The 20,389-nt window shown below is 48.5% G+C and overlaps 11 protein-coding genes across 11 annotated transcripts; 4 read left to right on the top strand and 7 right to left on the bottom strand.

The window, feature by feature from the left end:
- Positions 1 to 79: 79 nt before the first annotated feature.
- Positions 80 to 2,711, bottom strand: B0J16DRAFT_337742 (RNA polymerase I-specific transcription initiation factor RRN3). The gene has a single exon (XM_046127382.1). The coding sequence runs from the start codon at positions 2,418 to 2,420 to the stop codon at positions 348 to 350; it is 2,073 nt and encodes a 690-aa protein (XP_045984577.1). The 5' UTR covers positions 2,421 to 2,711; the 3' UTR covers positions 80 to 347.
- Positions 2,712 to 3,564: 853 nt separating this feature from the next.
- B0J16DRAFT_318316 (histone-fold-containing protein) lies at positions 3,565 to 4,529 on the bottom strand (the record flags this gene model as incomplete). The annotated part of the gene is made up of 4 exons (XM_046125439.1): positions 3,565 to 3,765; positions 3,826 to 3,953; positions 4,046 to 4,288; positions 4,364 to 4,529. 4 exons carry the CDS (start codon positions 4,527 to 4,529, stop codon positions 3,565 to 3,567), a joined length of 738 nt encoding a protein of 245 aa, XP_045984576.1.
- A 4,252-nt stretch (positions 4,530 to 8,781) lies between these two features.
- Positions 8,782 to 9,822, bottom strand: B0J16DRAFT_98809 (Prefoldin beta-like protein). The gene is made up of 4 exons (XM_046134801.1): positions 9,588 to 9,822; positions 9,426 to 9,516; positions 9,089 to 9,281; positions 8,782 to 9,020 (listed from the first exon to the last, which is right to left on the bottom strand). Exons 1-4 carry the CDS (start codon positions 9,631 to 9,633, stop codon positions 8,988 to 8,990), a joined length of 363 nt encoding a protein of 120 aa, XP_045984575.1. The 5' UTR covers positions 9,634 to 9,822; the 3' UTR covers positions 8,782 to 8,987.
- B0J16DRAFT_98788 (uncharacterized protein) lies at positions 9,634 to 10,429 on the top strand. The gene is made up of 2 exons (XM_046134800.1): positions 9,634 to 9,918; positions 9,979 to 10,429. Exons 1-2 carry the CDS (start codon positions 9,885 to 9,887, stop codon positions 10,179 to 10,181), a joined length of 237 nt encoding a protein of 78 aa, XP_045984574.1. The 5' UTR covers positions 9,634 to 9,884; the 3' UTR covers positions 10,182 to 10,429.
- An 824-nt stretch (positions 10,430 to 11,253) lies between these two features.
- B0J16DRAFT_318314 (transmembrane proteins 14C-domain-containing protein) lies at positions 11,254 to 11,703 on the bottom strand (the record flags this gene model as incomplete). The annotated part of the gene is made up of 3 exons (XM_046125438.1): positions 11,254 to 11,447; positions 11,505 to 11,643; positions 11,701 to 11,703. 3 exons carry the CDS (start codon positions 11,701 to 11,703, stop codon positions 11,254 to 11,256), a joined length of 336 nt encoding a protein of 111 aa, XP_045984573.1.
- Positions 11,704 to 11,972: 269 nt separating this feature from the next.
- On the top strand, positions 11,973 to 12,863 carry B0J16DRAFT_337721 (DAD family-domain-containing protein). The gene is made up of 4 exons (XM_046127381.1): positions 11,973 to 12,380; positions 12,433 to 12,490; positions 12,543 to 12,606; positions 12,658 to 12,863. The coding sequence occupies exons 1-4, from the start codon at positions 12,090 to 12,092 to the stop codon at positions 12,722 to 12,724; spliced, it is 480 nt and encodes a 159-aa protein (XP_045984572.1). The 5' UTR covers positions 11,973 to 12,089; the 3' UTR covers positions 12,725 to 12,863.
- On the bottom strand, positions 12,864 to 14,121 carry B0J16DRAFT_284502 (GRASP55/65 PDZ-like domain-containing protein). The gene is made up of 3 exons (XM_046124024.1): positions 13,852 to 14,121; positions 13,711 to 13,794; positions 12,864 to 13,658 (listed from the first exon to the last, which is right to left on the bottom strand). The coding sequence occupies exons 1-3, from the start codon at positions 14,017 to 14,019 to the stop codon at positions 12,897 to 12,899; spliced, it is 1,014 nt and encodes a 337-aa protein (XP_045984571.1). The 5' UTR covers positions 14,020 to 14,121; the 3' UTR covers positions 12,864 to 12,896.
- Positions 14,122 to 14,255: 134 nt separating this feature from the next.
- B0J16DRAFT_337719 (RNA cap guanine-N2 methyltransferase-domain-containing protein) lies at positions 14,256 to 15,521 on the top strand. The gene is made up of 3 exons (XM_046127380.1): positions 14,256 to 14,488; positions 14,540 to 14,638; positions 14,687 to 15,521. The coding sequence occupies exons 1-3, from the start codon at positions 14,379 to 14,381 to the stop codon at positions 15,255 to 15,257; spliced, it is 780 nt and encodes a 259-aa protein (XP_045984570.1). The 5' UTR covers positions 14,256 to 14,378; the 3' UTR covers positions 15,258 to 15,521.
- A 170-nt stretch (positions 15,522 to 15,691) lies between these two features.
- B0J16DRAFT_337716 (uncharacterized protein) lies at positions 15,692 to 18,200 on the top strand. Its single transcript, XM_046127379.1, has 4 exons — positions 15,692 to 15,878; positions 15,989 to 17,488; positions 17,542 to 17,787; positions 17,844 to 18,200. Exons 1-4 carry the CDS (start codon positions 15,720 to 15,722, stop codon positions 18,117 to 18,119), a joined length of 2,181 nt encoding a protein of 726 aa, XP_045984569.1. The 5' UTR covers positions 15,692 to 15,719; the 3' UTR covers positions 18,120 to 18,200.
- A 119-nt stretch (positions 18,201 to 18,319) lies between these two features.
- On the bottom strand, positions 18,320 to 18,834 carry B0J16DRAFT_337715 (uncharacterized protein). Its single transcript, XM_046127378.1, has 2 exons — positions 18,732 to 18,834; positions 18,320 to 18,679 (listed from the first exon to the last, which is right to left on the bottom strand). Exons 1-2 carry the CDS (start codon positions 18,760 to 18,762, stop codon positions 18,540 to 18,542), a joined length of 171 nt encoding a protein of 56 aa, XP_045984568.1. The 5' UTR covers positions 18,763 to 18,834; the 3' UTR covers positions 18,320 to 18,539.
- A 167-nt stretch (positions 18,835 to 19,001) lies between these two features.
- B0J16DRAFT_98749 (uncharacterized protein) lies at positions 19,002 to 20,309 on the bottom strand. The gene is made up of 3 exons (XM_046134799.1): positions 19,992 to 20,309; positions 19,438 to 19,875; positions 19,002 to 19,385 (listed from the first exon to the last, which is right to left on the bottom strand). The coding sequence occupies exons 1-3, from the start codon at positions 20,046 to 20,048 to the stop codon at positions 19,128 to 19,130; spliced, it is 753 nt and encodes a 250-aa protein (XP_045984567.1). The 5' UTR covers positions 20,049 to 20,309; the 3' UTR covers positions 19,002 to 19,127.
- Between the last annotated feature and the right edge of the window lie 80 nt (positions 20,310 to 20,389).

Raw genomic sequence — 20,389 nt, 5'->3', positions numbered from 1 at the left:
CCATGTCCTACGTCACAAATGTTCATCATTTCCGCGGAGATGAAAGAAATAAACACAATGATTACAAACAGAGAGTCTCCTAAATTAGAATAAATGTAGACATTACTTCATGAATCTCTTCTTTTCTCTTCTCTCGTCCTATAGGCTCACTATCTAAAAAAGAATTCATCATGATTCCTTCTTGACTCATGGGAGCCTTCAGACAACAGCTTCATGCATACCTATCATAATCCCAATCCCTCGGGTATAGCTAAAGCCTTTTTTGAAATCAAACAAATACCCCAACGCCTTGCTAATGAAATCATAAATCGACACCACTTCGTAAAACCCACGGTTCGAAACCCTTCCTACTCATCGTCGTCGCCGTCGCTGTCCGTGGCCGTTCTTTCCTCGAACTCATCCGCGTCGAGTTCATCGTCATCATCCATATCGTCACTGTCGTCTTCGTCTTCCAAAGCGTTCAGCCCTTGAACCGATTGCCATTCTAAATAGTCGTTCTCAATCCACCGCTTACTGACCGGCAACTGGTACGGGTCGAAAGGGAAGTAAGGGTCTAGCTGGTGGAAGCTTTCATCTTGCATATCATACCCAGCGTCTCGGAGAGCTCCTCCTGTGGAATAAGTCGCTGTCAGATATTGCGACAGGCGAATGCGCTTGTTACTCTCGATTAGAGGATAGATGTACATGAAGTTGAGACGGTGTGATAGTTTAGCAAACTCTTCAACGATACCAGAAGAGCAGACCTTCAGAGGGTTGAGTTTGCTGAAGATTTGCGCAGACAGATCTTTCCTGCATGATCCCAACCACTCCATCTCCTGACCGATGTAAGACGCAGGGTCTTCGGGATCCACGGATTCAGGCGCCGTAACAATAAGATCACGCCAGCGGAAACAAAAGATGTAGAGTGTCGCCTGGACAAGGCTGTAGTAGGGGTGAAATCGTCTCAGATCTGGCCCACGACACAAGGGCTCGTATTTCTTGCGATAAACATTGAGGTGATGAAGTAGGAGTTCAAAGACCTGGCGGACGAGAGCTTTGGGGAGTTGGGCGCCGCGGGCGACAAAACTGGCAAGATACGATGCAGCTGCTTGCTTGGTAGAATTGGCCGTGTTGCTCTGGAAAGCTGTGGCAATAAGTTGACCGCAGAACGCGTCCGAAAGACGATCATCCATCTGAGCGAAATGAAAGAGGAGGAATTGTGTGTGTCGAGACTTGTAGGTGGGCAGCACCACGTGGTCGAATTCGCGTAACAAGATAGTGAACATGTCGAAGGCTCCATCGGAGGCTGGGTTGGCAAAGTAGGGGGTGTAAACGCGGAAAAGGGTATCAAGAATGGCGTCCATTTTTTCAACGTTTTGTTTGATGGACTTGATCTTGGCAGCCTCTAGGTCGTAATCGGGATCGTCGCTGTCAACCGATTCTGTGTCACTGTCGTCGTCATCGTCGTCGTTATTTTCCCAGTCTTCCGTATTTGTGCGTTTTCGCAATGCCCACAGGACCGACGCAGTTCTCTCGTCATCTATGTCTTCCAGGTCGACTTGCATTTGGGAGTCGATTTTTACTACTCGGTTGATAATGAGATCAAACACCTCGTCGCGCAACTCTGAGCGATAATCCTTGACGCGGAGCAGATTATTCACATAACTCATGTGGACTCGTAACGACCCATCTTGGTACGGGAACTTGGAGCCAAGGAGACCCTCTAGCACGGAAACGGCGGATGGAAACATTTGGAGCACGAACTGCAGGGTGCGGTGCAATCTGTCGCGCATTGTCTCCCGGCTGACTTCAGGAAAATCCGGGACGTTCCAAACGTCGGACCGGCTATCGGAGAATTTCTCAACCATCATTGTCAGAACGGGTGACAGATAAGAACCCTGGGCGCTGACCAGGGCAGCGAGGAAATGGGTAAAGACTTTGACGAAAGCGTCATCACGCCCTAGCCAGGAGCAGTTCAAGATGGTTTTAACCAGGCCGTTGCAAGCCTTGTCTTTAAGGATGGGAATGCATGAGGTGAGGGCTACGACGTAGACCTGTAGCTCATGTGGCTTCAAAGTATCATCTTCTTCTCCGACGACAGGCGGTAGGTATCGCTGCTTGTCGCTGGCAAAGAGCTCCTTGAGCGTGTCATACTGACCATCGTTTCCTCTCAGGTGCTCCTCAAGAGCAGTCCTGACTTCCAGCTTCACCTCGTCCATTGACCTTCCACCGACCTCGTACGTCACGTTTCGGATATCGTCGAATATGACTTTGCGACGTTTCGTAGGACTCTCGGGGGCTTCTAACGGATCGCTGAGACCAGCATGCTCGGCCTTTCTCCTTCCCAAAACGGACGCGGGTTTGAGTATAGAACGGACAGGCGTCGAGTTCTTCGTAGCAGGACCGGAAAGTTTCCTGGTCGTTGGAGTAAAAGGGCGCATGAATACAGTTCGTGCTGAAAACTCGATCGGGTCTCGTTCGTTGTGCGCTGCGGCTCGATCGATGGGAGGGGGACTTCTCGCTCAAAAGTGGTGGCGTCTCTCAGGCAACAAACAGGATAGGGTCCGTGAATGTCTCGGGACGTTCAAGGTATAACCATTGATTGAAGGATGTGTTGAGGTATTGACTGATAGAAATCACCGACCATAATAAGCATGCCGCATCAGCGGGAGTGATGTTAGAAGGAGATGAAGGAAATACGAAAGCCCTTTTTTGCACGAGGTGGCGGTAGTGGAAGAAGAATCACTCTGAACTTTAGGCGCTGAACTTTTTTTCCATTTTCTGGGGTCCACGATTTTCGGTGGGGAGCGGCACGTGCCTCTCTTTTCCATATTTGGACTAGCTCCCTTCGAGCTCCACATCGAATTTATTGCGTCACAGAAGTAGACATCCATTCACATACAACTACAACAGATTTCAACATCAAGTATTGCCTAATATCAGTGTACTCTAAATCAGTAGCTCATACGTGAGCTACCAAAAGATGTCTTTATAGTTATGAACAAGCATACACATCAATAGTCTTGTGATAAAATAGACTTGGTGTTATTCCTTGAAAACTACTTGCCCAATCGAAACATCTTCTCCAATGACTCCTATCCGCTGAGGTACCATGTTGGACTTTGAAACCACTTATACCAACTTATGGCCGTTACAGAAATACATACAAGCCGAAGACGCTATTGTGGTCTCCATCGTGGAACACATGATGTTCTTCCACCCTTTCCGCTGTTCTATCCCCTGCGCGTAAATTATACATTCGTTCTCATTTCTCATTTTTGTCTCCTGGCCGTCCCACGTTGTTGTGTTTCGTGTTGCCAATTATGCACATATCGATGTCATCCGCTGTGTCTTGATACGTACGATTGTCTGATTTTGGGCGACCCATAGGTGACTATAAGCATAGTACTCGACTTCCTCCTAGCCGTCGGCGGTCGAGTTTGACGGGGATAACGTAGTAGACGAAGCTTCGAGACTCTCAAGTCTGGAGCACATTGGCCTTGGTTCGCATCCAGCTTAGATGTCCGCACAAACATGGGCTCAAGGACGAGACCCCGAAGGTCCAGAGGAACGATCATGGTTATCCTAGTAACCTTCGCCGGCAGTGCCATTGTGACCGGGCTGGGACCCGTACATGTAGTTGGGATCAGCACCGCCCTCGACGCTGTTGCCTTCGTGTCCAAACTCGCCCACAGCGCCAGGCTCGGCCTTTGTGTCGCCCATCATGGTGCCTGGGTACATAGGTCCGTTATCCATTACCCTGTCTCGGTTGGACTGGTTCTGCTGCTGTTTTCGTATGTTGGTAAGCAAGCGCTCGGTTGCAAGTTCACAGGGTCTTTAACATACTTCGCGATACTTGCTGAGATAAACCTTGAGTGCTTCGGCATAGTTCTCGAAGCCAAGAGATGTCATGGCAAAAAGGATGTCTTCACCATTGACAGTTTTGCGCTTTTCCTGTTGGCACTTCTCCGACGCTGTGCAAGTTAGCATGCTGCACAGGAGAGACATGATTCGGATATGTCGTAGCTGCAAGTCTCAGTAGCCTAAAAAGGGGGCCGTTATTTACCTTCGCTGGTAATGAAAGAGATGAACTCGCTGACACACTCCTGCATACACTCTTTGGCTTCTTTGGCTATCTTGGCATTGTCCGGAAGCGCATTTTTCATGATGCGTGCAACTGGAGCAAAGTTTCGAATATTAGCATCAAGCTCATCAGCTTTGTCGGCCTTTGAGGCGCGAGGCGCTTTGGGGGACTTTGAGGACGAATTGCAAGACATGAGAAGGGTCCAGATATGCACGGCTGAACGGGCTGAGGCGGCAAACAGCTCGCGCAAAAAGGAACGAACAAATCATATCGGGATGCCTCTAGAGATAGATGACTTACCATTGGCTATAGGTAGCCAGCGATCTTGTTCCTTCACGCCTTCAAACTCGTATCCCGCGGCGTTTGCGGATTGTGGGTCTTGTTGCTCGTTCATTTGTGCTTCGTCGTCGGGTGACGGTGCACCTTGGTCAACCTCCTTGTGAGGGGATTGGGGGGAATCCGACATATTTGGCTACCTGCAGCGGCTGCTAGCGTCCTTTGTCAAAGGGGATTTCGGGCTCGCACAGCTGGGCCTTGCGATGATGTGTCCCTGGCCACGTCGCAGATGGTAAGGCTTGCAAGCGTCAGGGTGTGCAAGAGAGGGAGAGGGGGTCTTTGTTTCTGCTCTGCAGTGCAGTACTGCGTAAAAGTCAGTCAAAGAGTCCCGATCAGAGTACCGGTAAGATTCTTGGTAGCTCATGCAGGTGGTCCCTGGCCCGGGATCTCGGGCTATGACGCTGTTCACATGGAGAATAATGGGGGCGTGTGCGTGAGAGACAAGGCCTGGTTAATGTGGACTATGAGGGTAAGGTAAGGTGAGATGAGGTGAAAGACAACGATGGATGGAGGGGGTGGACCCTTTCGATGTAGAGCCAAGCAGAATGAAGGCGGGGACAGGACTTGGAGATCCAGGGAAAGGGTTCAGACAGGCAGTGAAGGCAGTGATTGTTTGATACGTACGAAAGCGTGTGTATCCAATAAAGATGGTCAAGTGAATGTATGTATGTGTGTATGTAGACAAGTCGCGCAGAGTTTGGTTGTGCGGTGAAAGCTTGGAACAGAACTGTCTGTAACAAACGACGGCTGATAGATACAAATCAAGGGCAAAGGCCGATACGCGCAAAAGCAAGAGCAAAAGCAGATGCGAGTGCAATGAAGGCTGTAACACGCGTTGCGAAGTCAAAGGATACGCGCAGGAAGGAGAATTACGCGCAGAACTTGACGTAAAGCAATGGGTAGGACCTCTGGGCAGAACGTCGAGTTGCCGCTAGGCTAAGGCGTCTCGGAATCGAATCAACGGAGACGGAGCGGCGCAGATTCGGGTCGCGATTGTCATTGACGGAGGGAGTGTGAAAGATTTACCGGGTACGGAGCTTGAAAGACTGGGCTGGGTTACACGAAAAGCTCAATGGCAAGCGTCTCGTTCGCCAATTCCAATTCTGGGTAGTTGTATCCGTAGCTCCAGTGAATCTCCATGAGCCGCAGGGTCTCCATTTACCAAATCGCGTCAGGAACAGAGCAGAGGAAGAGGGATAAGGGCAGGGGCGTGCGTATGCTAGATTCAACAGGTGGATGACTGACTGACTGATTGACAGTTGATGGAGCGCGATCAATGAATGGGGTTCGTTCAAAGACAGGGGAAATAGAAAGCTAACTGTACCTACAGTATTGCACTGACAAGGCGATGGATGGATGGATGGAGCGAGGCTAGAGGGAGGTGTGAGTTGAGATGAACTCAGTTGCAAATGATCGAATGGGTGAGTGAGAGTGTGAGTGAGGAATAACGAAAGGGTGTCTGAGCTGTTCGCTTGTGGTCGCAGTTGAGGTGCATATGTGGAGTGCAGAAACAGGCGTGGGGTTCTGGTAACTACCTAGAAAGCCAAAATGCTACTTACAATGAATGATTTGACTGTAAGCGGGCGCAATATAGTAAGAGATATACCGAATGCTAAAAGTGCGGTCAAGATAAGACGCGATTCACTGTGAGTCCGATATTGGGAATGTTAAAAGTAAGACGCAAGCCATGGAAGTGAGGTTGGGAACAAAAACACGCCAAAGGTGGAAGGCAGGAAAGGAAGGCTGAGCCTCCACTGGTTGCTACAGTAGGCAGGTACCTAAAGTACTGGGCTTTCAGTGGCTTCCCGGTGGAGTAAGAGCCTGGAAGCTCTGTTCTGTTTCTGTTTTGTTATCGATAACACACGGGCCGCTTCCAGCTAACCTCATTGAGCTCAGGACTAGGTACAGATAATGTCATAGCCACCAACCAAGACAACAGAACTTAATTGCCTACATTAATCTGATAACATTCGACATTCAAAACACTACGGATAACTTGACGATTGTTCTTTGCAGTTACTGATAACCCCCACCAGAGCCGACACCGCCAGATTCATCCCGTTGGATCCGAGCAAGGAATATTCACACGATGGACCATCAAACTACTCGTTTCCTTGATTCCTTCAGCCGCTAAAGCCCTGAAGCCCTGGGCTTTTGCTGCAAACACTCCCCAACTCAAGGGTACTGTACATATACATTACACACGAACATGGCCCCAGGCCCAGGCGGTGTGTCGCAAACTCTTTTTACCTTGCATTTGCAACCCGTCCGGGGGAGGACAATCGTACGAAAAGAAACCCGTGTTTCCAGTGATACTGTACCACTGCACTGCACTGCACTGTACGGGCTGTCCTGTACTGGCCGAGAAAACGTGTATCAGGTATTACACCCAATATCACACCTTGTATAGAGGTGAGGCTCTATAACGAGGCCTTCTACTGTGCTGTTTTTGATCAGGATGTCAGGACAAGCAACAGTTAAGTAATTCTGCAAATATGACCCCATCTCCAGTGCCTCCTCAAAATGACGTCCAGATCCAGGCACTTGACCGGTCACGATCAATTCCATCTGGGCGGTAACGGAATGGTGGGCGACTCTAGTTCCTTATTTGACAATGGCTCAAGTTGTTCACCAAGCCACCATCCCATGCTCCTATCAAAATAAGCCCGTTGGGGTTCTTACAGTAGCCTACTCCATGTACTATTCTGGGCCTCATTCAGACTTTGCAGCCTGTAAGCTCCTGCGGAGTATGCCTCAAACGCCAGCCAGCTCTTGATCCTTGAACTCGACTAGTGTAATCCAATCAATAGTCTGGCCGCTCTATTAACATTATCGATTTCCAACCAATGTCTGCAAGGACCCGACAAGCTGGGCTGGGCCAGTATCACCTAAGTTACAGCTACATCTTACCAATGAAGAACCTTATCCTACGGGGCGCTTTGTCCGTGAATAACTTCGAGCAAGTCTTTTCAGCCAAGGCGTACTGGAATTCCCCCCTATCATGGATCAGTGTTAGGTGTTGACCATATGATGTCCCTGCTGGCTTTGAGGCGCTCTCATGATTGGAACCCAACACATCCACCCAACCTCGAGAAGGGACACTTATCGCCTCAGTTACGCCACAAACGAAATTTCGAGATCAGAACTTCTTTCTGATACGATACGAATCCTTATGATGAGGAATCGCCGATGAAGCCGGATAGAGTCATTGAGGCTGGCCTCTCCTTTGGCGCTCGAATCAACACAAAACTTGGTATGTACGTCAGCAGCCATTCGTACCATTTATGCAGAAGCGATAGGGCATCTTGGTGCAACTTAAAGGCCGTCCCTGACGATCACATACCACGTCTGTCCTGATTTGTCGAGGAGAGTTGTTAAATATCAACTTGTGATGAACCAAAAGAGTGTGTATGCTGCCATGCTCGACTGTTCCGAGCCTCAAGATTCATTGGGCTTCAACACTTCAGCATCAGAAGCTATGACTGCAAGGCCTATCATTGGGAAGGCAAGCTGCATATTATAGAGTATTAACCGATCACTGTGCCGCAAGGCCTACATGTGAAGAGGGGACGTGGACGTAGAAGCAGCCAGTCAGGTGCAGTCGTGGTGCTTTTGCATGTAAACAGCCGACCTGCTGCCTGAGTTAAGTGCCCCTAGTCCCCACAAGATGATATCGCCCTTGGCGAGGGCCATGATCATGACGAGGAGACGTGGGAACAAAGGTTGTATGTAACTGATGATGACTTGCAGCTGCCCCATATCGATCAGACTCTTTCAGATCTCGGTGAAGTTCACTTGGACTTTATAGGTAACTGTAGGCAGCTAGCGTTACATGCATATAGAAAGACGCCAGTTGTACGTCTTACGTTTCTGCTCTATAGGCAGTTTGTCTGGATAGATATCCTGATCCCACCGCATTGAATGTTATGAAACACGTGATGCGCGATGACCTTTGGACAACTTCTATGTCTCAGTATGCCAGTATGCACCTTGTAATCTCTTCATCAAGAATATATATGCACCGTTGATCGTTGATGCAACCGGTGGGCAAGCCTTGTCAATCGGAAGGTTTCTGTCCAGACAAACACACGTCCATCCTTCTGGTCTCGCATTGCATTGCGCTGCGCTGCGCTGCGCTGCACTACATTGTGTCGCTTGTGTTCTGCACGTCAACATGTTTGAGGTTCCTGAGGCCTCAATGCGGTTGGGTGTCGAGACGCCCTTGACGCCAAAAGCCCCACTGCGCGCAGCAAAATGTACAACGCATCTACACCATCTTTTTCACTCTCGTGTTGCCTTTTCAGCCTGAATTTGCAGGTAAAAGTTTGGTAGTAGGTCAGGATGGTAAAAGTACGTCTTATCCGTTGATACCAAGACAGGATAATGCATCAAGGGGTTCGAACAAACTGCAGAATGAGGTGGTTATTAACCTGCTTATGAAAGCTGCGGCAAAGTGAATGTATTCAGCGATCTCAACATCCATATTCATATCGCGGAGGATATAGTCTTCAGCAATTCACCACGACCAGAATGCTCTCGTGTAACGCAAATCTTTTGTTTTGATTTTGATTTTGACCTCGTAATCTCATTATTGCTGAACAACCTGCACATTGTGCTTTTTCTGTACGGTATGAGTTAGCATATGCTTCCTTAACAGCACAAGGCCATCTCTCGAATGAGCCGACTCACCTTCCATTTCTCAAGATCGTCCTGCTTCGTCTTGTACTGCTTCACCAAATCTTCCAACACCTTTCGAAGTCCTTCTTGGTTAGTCTTGAGGGCTGGGACTACATCCTTGACGGTCCTCTCGACAAGTACTCCATTGATAAGGCGGAAGCACTTTCTGTCCTCAGAAAGGGGCTCTAGGGTCTCCAAGACAAGTCTGTTCAGAACAGAGTCAGCAAGGAGTTCTTAAAATACGGTGATATTTTGAAGTGACATGACAAGACAGGATAGCACACCGACGTCATGCTTTCTCCTGACCGACAGACAACATCGACAGTATGGTTGCAACCGGGGCGCCTACTTGTGCTCCTCGGCTTCTTGCTCAATATCACCAATTCTCTGGGCTATTTGCTGAAGAGTGTTCTTGTAGTTGGAGTAGGTGACTTGAAGATCTGAGAGTTTGAAGTCAGTGAGTGAGTGACAAGTTACTGAGAGATTGCGAGGATGCGGGGCAAAGACCAACCTTGCTGCTTCTTAGCAGGCACTTGGGGCTGAGCTGCTGAAGACATATTGAGAAAATTGTGAGCTTCGGCTCTATTGTTGCTTCTTTTTGTTCAGGAGGAAGATATCAAAAAGTTGTCCACTACTATGGATCGCATGAAGTGAGTGACTGCCCCTCCAAAGTCCAACGCTGAAGCCTCCCACCTGGTCCGTGCACTGCCCCAATCTTCAATCTTCCCATCAGCCTGTGGCGATCCTCGGATTTCTTGCAGGGTCCTTTCATTTTACTCAGACAACAATTTAACCTTCGAAATCTAAAATGCATCCCCATCTTCATACAAAGAACGCTTTGGGTACGTCAGGGCTCAGTGGGTCTAGATAACCTTCTATTGTTTGCTGACTGTCAATTGTAGCGTGCGAAGAGGTCATCGCCGCCCTCGAAGAATGTCACGCCCAGGGCTTCATGCACAAGGCCGTCGGAAGCTGCAACACTGCCAAGGAAAAGGTCAACGAATGCTTGAAGCTCGAGCGATCCAAGATGCAGGCCGAAAACCGCAATGCCGCACGTGCAAAGCGTGACAAGATCAAGGAGCAGCAGCGCGAGCTGGGATTGTAAATGGGAGATATCACGAACCTCACGACACAATGCCGACGACTCCGAACTCGATGTAATTCGATCAGCGATTGAGTTTCCCCGACATGTACTATAGAAACACCTGGGATGGCGTTTTGGACTATTGATTCATAAGGCAGGCGTATGGAATACATGGAATCGAACTGTACCTATACTCGACAATGTACAAGTATAATCACGATGCGATCCGTCCGACCGTCATACGGCCTAACGCCATTGCTTTTGGGACTCCTTGTGAAAATCAGTCGAATTGCTGCTGAAGGTGACAATTCCGAATCACCTTGGACATCGGGTCTTGAAAATGGATGGCCAAGGATTGTAGGACATGAGAAGGGTTTCCTGCAAGCTGGTTATGTTACTGGCTGCCATATACCAAGTCGATTTCGTCTGTATGCTCAATGATACAGTATACATCAGCATCCATTGTCGCATCATTACCGACGACGACAATGCCATGATGGCATACATTTACTTTACGCTTCTGAGGTAAAACTTATACACTCAAATCTACACATTCAGGCGTGAAGCGGTTCAGGTATCTGTTCAAAGATGTTTGCTTGATCTGATCGAAAGGTCAACTGAAAATACATCAAAAATATCACTTGCTTCTTTCCTTCTAGAAACATCTGGCTTGCTTTACGTCCTTCCCTAAAAAGTCTGGAAAACTATCCATAGAACACTCACGTAATTGAAGGTTTCTAGCGGACTCCTTAAAACTAGGTATACAGTTTAGTTAGTTGATATGTGACAGTGTTGACTTTCTCCGAGATGTGCCCCTTTCGGAAGTGGTCGGTCTCATATACGATGACATTTAGATACAGTTGTAATTGAGAACTCAAGATACACAAGTAAAAAGGAAAGCATATTCCACACACATACAATTTGTCTGAATACTTCCAGGGCTTTCGCTCTTCTTTGACGTAGATTCGTGCAAGACACATTATATAAAGCATGCCCTCGTGCTATTGGCTGTATAATTATCGACACCTAGTCACAGATTGCAGAAACACCCTATGTCCTAATCTCACCCATATTCCATCCTCTTCCAATCATCTTAAACTTTTCTTTGAAAAGCAGTGCCAAAGGTATAGAGGCCAAACGCTGAGATAACGCTGAGGAGAATGGGGACTGGCTTCCTCAGGCGAAGAGCTCGAGGGAAGGCTGAACCTCCAAGAATGATCGAGGCAAGCAAGCCGAGCTCAACTCCATATGGCTCCTCATTCTGAATACGGTAACCACCCAGGGCATCTTTGAAGAAACGAACGTTAATACCAAAACAACGAAGGCGGCAGATCCTTTACTTACACAAGAGTCCCACAGTGCAGCCAGCTACAATGGAAGGAATAGAGCCCGACTTGGCGTATCCCATGATGCCTCCGCCCGCTACCACAGCGCCCATAATATAGGCAGGAAGCTCGAGGTCATGATAAGTGGTGATAGGTGCCTTTGACCATAAATCAGCAATTGATTTGTGAGCAGCTACGATAAGCCCGCTACTTACCATTTTGATAGATCGTTTCTTGACTGTAAGTTTGTTTAGGTACTCAATCGCCCTGAAACTTTGATGATGTAGTAACTTTGGCCTTTTATTGTTGAAGCTGCGGAGCTCTCGGCCATAGGTTGACGACATATGAGACGGTACGTACCTTCTCAGCTAAAGGTCAAGAGTGGATCTTGCCCCAGGATTCAAGCTTTCGGTTGACCAATCACGTGTCTCTACACTTTGGAGCTTTCGTGTCCAGAGAGCTCTCCCGTGCTGCCCATTAAACGAACCAAAACCACCAACACGAACATCACGAATCAAGCATCATTCAACACCCGCGATATCGACAAACTTATCCATACCAGCGATAGCAATCCACGAATCGGAAGCACTCAAAATCAACAATCATGGCAGCAAAGAAGAACGCTCGCGACACCACCGCCGCGACTGCTGCCACCTCTCAGGCCAGCACCAGCACTACTGCACCCATCCCTCTTGTAGCCGAGCAGACTAAGCCTGTTGTTCCCAAGAAGAATGATGCCAGAGCCCATGTACAATGGGATCAGGTTCCGCAAACTGTCTGGAACCACTACGTCAAGGAAACCCCCCAACGTATCAAGCTGGTTGATATGTTCCTGGTTTACCTCGTCATCATTGGTGCCATCCAGTTCTTCAACTGTGCCATCACTGGCACCTTTGTACGTACCAAAGACCTCATGTGCAAGTTCACCGACACTGATATTCTTACAGCCGTTCAATGCCTTCCTATCAGGTTTCAGTGCGACGGTGGCACAGTTCGTCTTGACAGGTAAATTGCGAAAGCGAATGGCTCAAGATTACAGGTATTAATGTATTTCCAGTTGGTCTGCGACTCCAAACGAACGAAGCGGTCGGTTCCGATTGTGTGGACATCTCGCCCGAGAGGTTTGTTTCCCTTCAGTGGCAATGAGGATCTGACAACTAACATCAAGACAGGTCGTTCGCCGAATACGTCGCTGTCAGCTTGGTCGTGCATTTCTTCGTTGTCAACTTTATCAACTAGAGTGTTGTTCGGAAAGGCATGCATGCACCTCAGGGGGGCCTCTTGATAGTTAGTGCGTGATGGAAATGACCTTTCACAAAATTCTTTCAAAAGTTTACGGATGGACCGAGTAATAGAACAGAACAATCATAAAAAAGGGGGAATCATTTATACGTGCTATTTTGCCATATGCTCATTGTGCTTCATCACTACTGGCTTGAGCCTCCGGCTTGGGTGAATCCCTAGGAGGGCCTCCTTTTGGCGGAGGGGGTGCTGGTGAGTTTCTAGCTGACGGCGCATTGTCCACAGCCCGGCTTTTCTCTTCCTCTTCCTTGAAATAATCATCCATCAATGGGTTGGGGCTGTGACCATGACGCTCTTTCTTCTTCCCTCCTCCTCTTGGCGGGGCGCTCGCAGGAGCATTGCCTATCATCTGTGCAGGCACTAAGAAATCTCCTGTGGGAGGAGGTGGAGGCTCCGAGCCTGCAGCAGCGGGTACAAATACATCCTCGCTCTTTTCGTTGGGGGCTCCGTCGAACATGGTCTCGCCAGGAGCATCAACGGGCTCGCTAAGGGGGGGAGGTATCCTGTGAAGAGCGCCGTATCCAAGAACACAACCCAATGCGCCCTGACCACCCCAGTCCCGGCTGGGCTGTATTGTGACTTCTCTGGTGACGTTGTATTCGTTGTTGTAGACCCAGATGCGCATTGGCCGTCCGATAAAGTCCTCGACAAGCTCGCCCAAACCACCTTCTCCATAGAGCGCACCTTCAGGGCTGCCAAGAATGTAGTCGCTGTACGGCAGCAGACCGGCGACGTCGGCGGGGGAGTTGGCAGGGACATCCAGAACGTGCCAGATGTTTGCGGCGAGAGCGAGGGGGGCGTATTGCAGAGAGAGGCCGAGGGATGCAGTGTCTGGCGCAACAGGAGCGTGTATCTCCCTAGTTCTTTGGCCCTGGAAATTGTCAGCGATATACCTTCGGTTACAAGATAAGTTGATAATTTACCTTTGCGTTCCATAATCCCAGGGTAACTGTGCTGCCCGCGCAGTTCCTCACTTCCTGACTGAAGAGTGCAGGTTCAGGGTCCTCCTATGACAGTGGTTAGAAATAAAGATGTTTGAGGCTCTCTTGATAGAAAGCTCGTACAATAGGTCTTCCATTAATGCCAACAATGAAGTCAAACCAGGGCTCGATGGCCAAATCCAAGTTAGTGTTGCGCAAGACCTGGAAGCCGAAGGAGCCCTTCTCTTGTTGTCGCTGCTGTTGAACGTCACCGTCCAAGCGCGAGATGAAGCGGTTTAGCGCATTGAACATGGCTGTCCGGTGTAGGTGACAGTCTATCTAGAGAAAAATTGGGATTTTACAAGGGAAAAAGGTCGGGGTTGTTGGATCTTGGTAAGATGGGAATGGAAGCTCAAGGGCGGGCCATTGAGCAAGCTGTCACCATTGCTCAGGTATCACTGGTAGCCTTGCAGCTTGCCAAGCCCTGTAATCCAGAGGTGGGGCACACTGTGGGGAGCTAAACGGACAGCCTCGCGCTCAAATTCAACGTTAAGTTTATCTTGGACCTTATTCGCGACAAAACAACTTTTTCAGAAAATGGGTTTTATCTAATATGAGTCTGACTTTCATCTCATTTCAAAGGTGAAACTATAGGTATATCCACAGCAGAAATGTCGCTGGACAACTCTGAGTACGCGATGAAGCCTACTGAAGAGCTGCCTCTCACCGATGAGTGCCATCACTACCAAGGAAAGCATGAGGTGCCGTGGGATATTCAAAAGTGAGTGAAAATCCATTATGAGAGAGTAGAACGGGTGTCTAACATATTCAGGTATTTTGCGCAACGATATTCCATCTTTTCACTCTACGATTATGGAGTCTACATGACAGACGATGCCTGGTTCGGTGTAACGCCTGAGCCAGTCGCAAAGTGAGTCCTCATATCCAAACATTCGTTGCTGAACTAATCTTCTTCTAGCCAAGTTGCCAACGACATGTATGGTACTGATGAGAAGAAGCACATTCTCATCGATGTCTTCGGCGGCGCAGGCGGCAACTCCATCGCATTCGCCCTCTCCGAACGCTGGAGTCGCGTTATCTCTATCGAGCGCGACCCTTCTACACTCGCCTGTGCTCAAAACAACTCCAAAGTATATGGCGTTGAGCCTGGTCTAATCACGTGGATTCTTGGGGATAGCTTCGAGTATCTCGACAAATTGATCAACCGTCCAGAAGAGCTACACCCAGACCTGAGAGTCAATCTTGACGAAACAGTATTATTTGCCAGTCCGCCCTGGGGAGGTCCCGGATACCGTACCGACGAGGTGTTCAACCTGTACAACATGCAGCCCTACAATCTGGACGATCTGCATAATGCTTATAATAGACTGGACCATGCCCTTTTCCTGCCAAGGACGAGCGATATTCGACAGATTGCTAAGCTGGCACCTCCTGATAGGAAAGTCGAGGTCGTACAGTACTGCATGGAGGGAGCTAGTAAGGCTATGGTCGCGTACCTTCCGAGCAAACACACCAAGAAACACGAATAGAAGATACCCGCTCGAACAGTTTGTTATCAGAATCTGACTCGATGCCAAGTTTATTAGTGTAAGATGAGAGAGATGGGGATGTTCCATTACAGTCTGGGAAAATATTGTGAAACGCAGAACTATCACGAAGAGGATTCTGTCAAAGCATTCAAAGGGGCGCAGTCTTGGTCTCTTTAAAGAATGACTTCTAATTTTTCCAAGCTCAAATAATTGTCTAAGATATCCAAGTTAGTTTATTAATATGATTTTCACTTAACGATAAAGTCATCTACATTTATTCAAGCATAACATACCCACCCGTATGAAAGCTCTACTTGTTTTTCAGTGCACTGATTGATATAAATCAGAATATTTGCAGTATGAATGACGCATTCTCCATATGTCCTCTTATTGTAATGAGTATGTCCTTCCTTCCAAGAAAGCGTCACTGTGCAGAATCTCGTTAGTAACACTGTCCTTTGAATGGTTGATTTTGACTTGGTCAAAACTTGTAACAACCCCATCCACGCGCAGATTTTTGCCTCAGAGCCCAACCTTGACAAATTTCTTCTACAGTGCCATATAATCCTCGCAATGGCCAAAGATAAGAAGAAGAACGCCGATACTAAAAAGGCCAAAAAGGTGCCGTCATACCTTGTGCTACTACCCCTCTATTTAATTACCCCTCCAAAACAAAACTGCCCCTCCATGGCCCATGACATGATGAACATTTGACTGATGACTGTGATCAGGCCGAGAAGGCGGCTAAGCAGGCCAATAAGGGAGAGAAGAAAGCCAAGAATAAGGCTGCTAAGGTCGAGGGAAGCGATGCTGAGGATGTAGATCTTGATGAGGTGCTAGAGGAGTATCGAAGGCAGCAGGAGCAGTTCCTTAAGATTACAGAGACTGTAATTGATGCACCACCGAGAGCGAGAGCTGCATCTACGTTGATGGCTTCACCTCATGATAGCAACACTCTGCTGTTGTTCGGTGGTGAATACTTCAACGGTTCTCTTGCCAAGTTCTACAACGACTTAAACATCTACAACATCAACCGTGATGAGTGGCGATGTGTTACTTCACCCAATGCTCCACTGCCCCGATCTGGTCACGCCTGGACTAGAGCTGGCAACCCAAACCATGTTTACCTCTTTGGTGGAGAGTTCTCTTCGCCCAAGCAAGGTACATTCCATCATTACTCTGACTTCTGGAGGCTGGAACCTGCAACGAGGGAATGGACAAAGATCGAGTCAAAGGGCAAGGATAAGAGTCCTTCTGCGCGAAGTGGTCACCGAATGACTTACTGGAAGCAGTATATCATTCTCTTTGGAGGCTTCCAAGATACCTCGAACCAAACGAAGTATTTGTCGGATCTGTGGATTTTCGACACTGTCAACTTTGTATGGCGCTCTCCTCAGCTGCCTCCTGCGCAGCTTAAACCAGATGCCAGATCTTCCTTCACTCTTCTACCTCACGAGGGAGGCGCTGTTCTATACGGCGGCTACTCGCGTGTCAAGTCCACGGTAAACGTCAAGCAAAAGGGCAACAAAGGACCCAGCCAAGCTCAGCGCAATGTCCTAATTCCCAAGGTGCACGAAGACTGTTTCTTCCTCAGAATCTCTCAGCCTGCTACCGATGCCAATCCCAACACTCCCCCCGTTGTGAGATGGGAAAAGCGAAAGAAGCCTGCCAACGCTCCTAATCCTACTCGTGCAGGTGCTACTATGGCGTGGCACAAGGGTCGAGGTATCCTTTTTGGAGGTGTGCATGATGTTGAAGCCAGCGAAGAAGGTATGGACAGTGAGTTTTTCAACCAGCTGTTTGCTTGGAATATTGAGCGAAACCGATTCATGCCTCTTGGTTTGCGAAAGCCTCGCCAACAAAAGAAGGCTGCTGCTGAACCCCGAGGAGGTCGCCGGGGTCGTGCCCAAGCCAATGAGGAGGAGTTGCTGAGACAACTTGCGGCTCTGGAGACTGGCGCTTCCCTCGACGATGCCGACGATATCGAGATTGCCAAGAAGGAGGAGGAACAAGAAGACGAGAAGCCGGCAAGGGAAATGCCAGTGACCATGGAGCCTCCCCATGTGAGATTCAATGCTCAGCTGGCCATTCAAGATGATGTTCTGTACATCTACGGTGGTACTTTTGAGAAGGGTGATCGAGAGTTCACTTTCGATGATCTATATGCCATTGATCTTGGAAAACTGGATGGTTGTAAGGAGGTATTCAACCGACCTGTCGAGGATTGGATCGTAAGTGATGAAGTACTCTTATTTGAAGTTCATGTTTCTAATCATTGATACAGGAATCGGAAGACGAGGACGAGGACGATGAAGATGATGATGAAGAAGACGACGAAGACGAGGACGAGGAGGAAGAAGAAGAAACATCCCAACCGCTACATACCCCCAGCAAGCGTAAGAAGAAGCAAGACGAGACTTCAGAGGTATCGTCAGAGATTTCTTCGGAGCCATCAACGCCATCGGAAGATGACGAGACCGAGACCGAGACCGCAGCTACAACTGTAGACGACGGACTTCCCCATCCTAGAGTAAGACCTCTCTCCCTTTTCGAGGATCTCGAGATTCCTTACTGATATTGAAACAGCCATTCGAGAGTCGACGAGAGTTCTTTGTCCGCACTTCCAACGAGTGGCAAGAGGTTCTCATAACGAGTCTTCGTTGGAAGAACATTCAGCCCGAGGCCATGCCCATCAAGGAGATCAAAGCCAAGGCTTTCGAGCTCAGTGAGGAGAAATGGTGGGATTGCCGTGAGGAAATTATGGCTATTGAGGAAGAGCAGGAGGCTGCTGGTATTCAGGAGGTTGTTTCCCTGGCAGATAGAGGCGATGCCGCTGCTGCTGGTGGCGCGAGAAGAAGGTAAAGGCATTTGATTTATGATGCGAGACAATATTTAGCATGTCAATCATGGTATGAACGTACATTTAAATATACAGTTGGCCATAAACCGTGTAAACTTCCAAAGTCCTCAGAGATACACCAATGTCGGCAATGCTGGTATTGCATGGATGATCTGCTCAGTTGCCGGAGATGACTTGGAGATGTTCAACATCATATCAATAGACCCAATCGATCATGATTATCTTGGTATTTCTTTATAATACTATGGAATTCCTGACCTCCCTCGACCTAAACTCCTCACCTCAACCCTCCAACGCCACGCCAACCCAAACGTCTCATTCAATCATCAAGGCTTCAAAGGTTCCTCAACAACGCCAGTAGGTGACCATGCCGCTTTCTTGCCACGCGTCCAGAGAACAAGCGCTGCAGCTCTCTCGATGAGTCAGTTTGGGGAAGCAGCCATGGGCGGGTAGGAGACACCGCCGACTTCAACCTTGGGCTCGCACTCGCAGCGCTCAGATTGGGGAACGTTGTCAATGACGGATGAGATGTGGCTGCCGCAACCCCACCAGGAGGTCTTTTCTGAGGGTTTGTCAGTACGACGATGCAGAAGGTGAGTCAGAGGGATACTTACTGCAGGTTCCGCAGGTGGCCTTTCTACACATGTTGATAGATAGGTAGGTATTTGGTAGGACTTGAGTTGTTGCTGTAGAGTCAGTGAGGGTCGAAAGTGTGGAGAGAGGAGGGGAATTGGAAGCTTTCCACTTTCCACTTCCATTTACAGCATCTCCGACACGGCGATAACTAAGCCATAGCCACTGATTCGCCGCCGATATAGGAATAATGCCGAATTATGAGTACCTACAATGAGCCAACAATGCACTTTTGCTCAAGAAAAGAGAGATTGGGTGATGTCATAGTCTTGCCAGGCACAGAAGATATAGTATGATCAATGAAGAATATACATTGAACATGACCTCAGATTATAGTCAAAACGTCTCATAGTACTGGCTGGTATGCTAATTGTGGATTATAACTCCCCATCTTCGGTTCTACTTTCCAAAGGCTTGTTCTTGGCAAGAATCTCACTCTCGACAATAGACCGTATCAAGTTCAGTGTCAAATCCCTCCCTCTCTCAATGTTGTCAGGCGAAGCATCCGCCGGAACGTGGAGGAACAGTGCCTTTCTAGGTCGCTGCTGCTTCCAGAGTTCTGATAGACTCGAGTAGTAGATGAAGTCGCACAAGTAATGTCCTGCATCTTCGGATATACGGACATCATCCTCCTCCTTCAAGACTATCGTCAGTATCAATTCCAAATCGATGCTCCTCTTTACTCACTGAACTATGTCCTTTCCATAAAGTAAGAACCTGGTCGATGTCTAGATCAGTTTCTATCTCCTCTGGCAACCCTCGCCATGGCCAGTCATCCTTCTCGCGGTCCTCATCTTGGTCAATCAACTCGCCGTCGACGTCTGCATGTTTATAGCCATCACGATGACCTCTCCTCTCGATGGAGTAAAACGGCCGCGGGCCAGCCATTCCGATATGGATAACCACATCATATCGATGTGCTGCATCGTAAAACGACGGTGCCAGGCCTCTCACGACCTTGTAGTTGACCCGAATAGGCTCTGGATGCACTGAAATGCGCACCGTAGGAAGAACAGCCGCGGCATGCCTCGAGTTGGGATCCTTGGCGCGCAATGGCGGGAGATGTGAGGGCAGCCTGCTGGCGATCTCCCATGAAGGGTTGATGGGATACTGCTCCCTGAAGGGCTACATCTCAAGGCATTAGCACAGGTCTCGCAGTGCAACCCGGTAATACATTGCGTGACGTTGAGCGGGGCGGCTAAACATATGACGTTCAACATCAGAAAAGAATGACAACATACACCAAAGCCCGTGACAAGCACGGAGATCTCGTCTGGCTCTCCAATTTGCGAACCCATGTCGTGTTGAGGCTATTCCCAAGTAATAAATAGTTGATAAAGGGGGTACAAATAGGTCAAGAGAAAAGGCGGAGGAGAGACGCTTCCTCGGGTCTTATACTTCTCCAGTGGGGATAACCAAAGTAACCAAGTCCCTGCCATAAGCTGAGTGAGAAGAAGGCACAGTCTCTTCTAAAAAGGTAATCACTAACTAAACAATACTTGATCTGATCTGACCTGGCCTAACTTGATTTTATTGAATATGTCGCTTACTTGTCCCTTTTCCTCTCTCCGTTTCAGTCTTTTCCTCCTCTTCCATCACTAGACCCGGAGCCGAGGGAAAACGGAAAAGACTGCAGCTT

The sequence above is a fragment of the Fusarium flagelliforme genome, assembly GCF_020744385.1.
Source record: "Fusarium flagelliforme strain FIESC 12 MPI-CAGE-AA-0113 chromosome Unknown B0J16scaffold_3, whole genome shotgun sequence".
Taxonomy (NCBI): Eukaryota; Fungi; Ascomycota; class Sordariomycetes; order Hypocreales; family Nectriaceae; genus Fusarium; species Fusarium flagelliforme.
This window is presented reverse-complemented; position numbering and strand designations above follow the sequence as displayed.

What these genes read in the sequence shown, in the direction of transcription:
- B0J16DRAFT_337742 (XM_046127382.1), bottom strand. Translation starts at nt 2,420, where the DNA reads ATGCGCCCTTTTACTCCAACGACCAGGAAACTTTCCGGTCCTGCTACG.
- B0J16DRAFT_98809 (XM_046134801.1), bottom strand. Translation starts at nt 9,633, where the DNA reads ATGTCTTCAGCAGCTCAGCCCCAAGTGCCTGCTAAGAAGCAGCAAG. An exon ending in GCCTGCTAAGAAGCAGCAAG is followed by an intron (nt 9,517 to 9,587) that starts GTTGGTCTTTGC and finishes TCAAACTCTCAG; the next exon opens with ATCTTCAAGTCACCTACTCC. An exon ending in CAAGAAGCCGAGGAGCACAA is followed by an intron (nt 9,282 to 9,425) that starts GTAGGCGCCCCG and finishes TGTTCTGAACAG; the next exon opens with ACTTGTCTTGGAGACCCTAG.
- B0J16DRAFT_98788 (XM_046134800.1), top strand. Translation starts at nt 9,885, where the DNA reads ATGCATCCCCATCTTCATACAAAGAACGCTTTGG. An exon ending in TCATACAAAGAACGCTTTGG is followed by an intron (nt 9,919 to 9,978) that starts GTACGTCAGGGC and finishes TGTCAATTGTAG; the next exon opens with CGTGCGAAGAGGTCATCGCC.
- B0J16DRAFT_337721 (XM_046127381.1), top strand. Translation starts at nt 12,090, where the DNA reads ATGGCAGCAAAGAAGAACGCTCGCGACACCACCGCCGCGACTGCTGCC. An exon ending in GGCACAGTTCGTCTTGACAG is followed by an intron (nt 12,491 to 12,542) that starts GTAAATTGCGAA and finishes ATGTATTTCCAG; the next exon opens with TTGGTCTGCGACTCCAAACG. An exon ending in GTGGACATCTCGCCCGAGAG is followed by an intron (nt 12,607 to 12,657) that starts GTTTGTTTCCCT and finishes ACATCAAGACAG; the next exon opens with GTCGTTCGCCGAATACGTCG.
- B0J16DRAFT_284502 (XM_046124024.1), bottom strand. Translation starts at nt 14,019, where the DNA reads ATGTTCAATGCGCTAAACCGCTTCATCTCGCGCTTGGACGGTGACGTT. An exon ending in GCATTAATGGAAGACCTATT is followed by an intron (nt 13,795 to 13,851) that starts GTACGAGCTTTC and finishes CCACTGTCATAG; the next exon opens with GAGGACCCTGAACCTGCACT. An exon ending in TGGGATTATGGAACGCAAAG is followed by an intron (nt 13,659 to 13,710) that starts GTAAATTATCAA and finishes GACAATTTCCAG; the next exon opens with GGCCAAAGAACTAGGGAGAT.
- B0J16DRAFT_337719 (XM_046127380.1), top strand. Translation starts at nt 14,379, where the DNA reads ATGTCGCTGGACAACTCTGAGTACGCGATGAAGCCTACTGAAGAGCTG. An exon ending in GTGCCGTGGGATATTCAAAA is followed by an intron (nt 14,489 to 14,539) that starts GTGAGTGAAAAT and finishes TAACATATTCAG; the next exon opens with GTATTTTGCGCAACGATATT. An exon ending in ACGCCTGAGCCAGTCGCAAA is followed by an intron (nt 14,639 to 14,686) that starts GTGAGTCCTCAT and finishes ATCTTCTTCTAG; the next exon opens with CCAAGTTGCCAACGACATGT.
- B0J16DRAFT_337716 (XM_046127379.1), top strand. Translation starts at nt 15,720, where the DNA reads ATGGTTGATTTTGACTTGGTCAAAACTTGTAACAACCCCATCCACGCG. An exon ending in GACCTGTCGAGGATTGGATC is followed by an intron (nt 17,489 to 17,541) that starts GTAAGTGATGAA and finishes TCATTGATACAG; the next exon opens with GAATCGGAAGACGAGGACGA. An exon ending in ACGGACTTCCCCATCCTAGA is followed by an intron (nt 17,788 to 17,843) that starts GTAAGACCTCTC and finishes ATATTGAAACAG; the next exon opens with CCATTCGAGAGTCGACGAGA.
- B0J16DRAFT_337715 (XM_046127378.1), bottom strand. Translation starts at nt 18,762, where the DNA reads ATGTGTAGAAAGGCCACCTGCGGAACCTGCA. An exon ending in GGCCACCTGCGGAACCTGCA is followed by an intron (nt 18,680 to 18,731) that starts GTAAGTATCCCT and finishes ACAAACCCTCAG; the next exon opens with AAAAGACCTCCTGGTGGGGT.
- B0J16DRAFT_98749 (XM_046134799.1), bottom strand. Translation starts at nt 20,048, where the DNA reads ATGGGTTCGCAAATTGGAGAGCCAGACGAGATCTCCGTGCTTGTCACG. An exon ending in TGCTTGTCACGGGCTTTGGT is followed by an intron (nt 19,876 to 19,991) that starts GTATGTTGTCAT and finishes CTTGAGATGTAG; the next exon opens with CCCTTCAGGGAGCAGTATCC. An exon ending in TATGGAAAGGACATAGTTCA is followed by an intron (nt 19,386 to 19,437) that starts GTGAGTAAAGAG and finishes ATAGTCTTGAAG; the next exon opens with GAGGAGGATGATGTCCGTAT.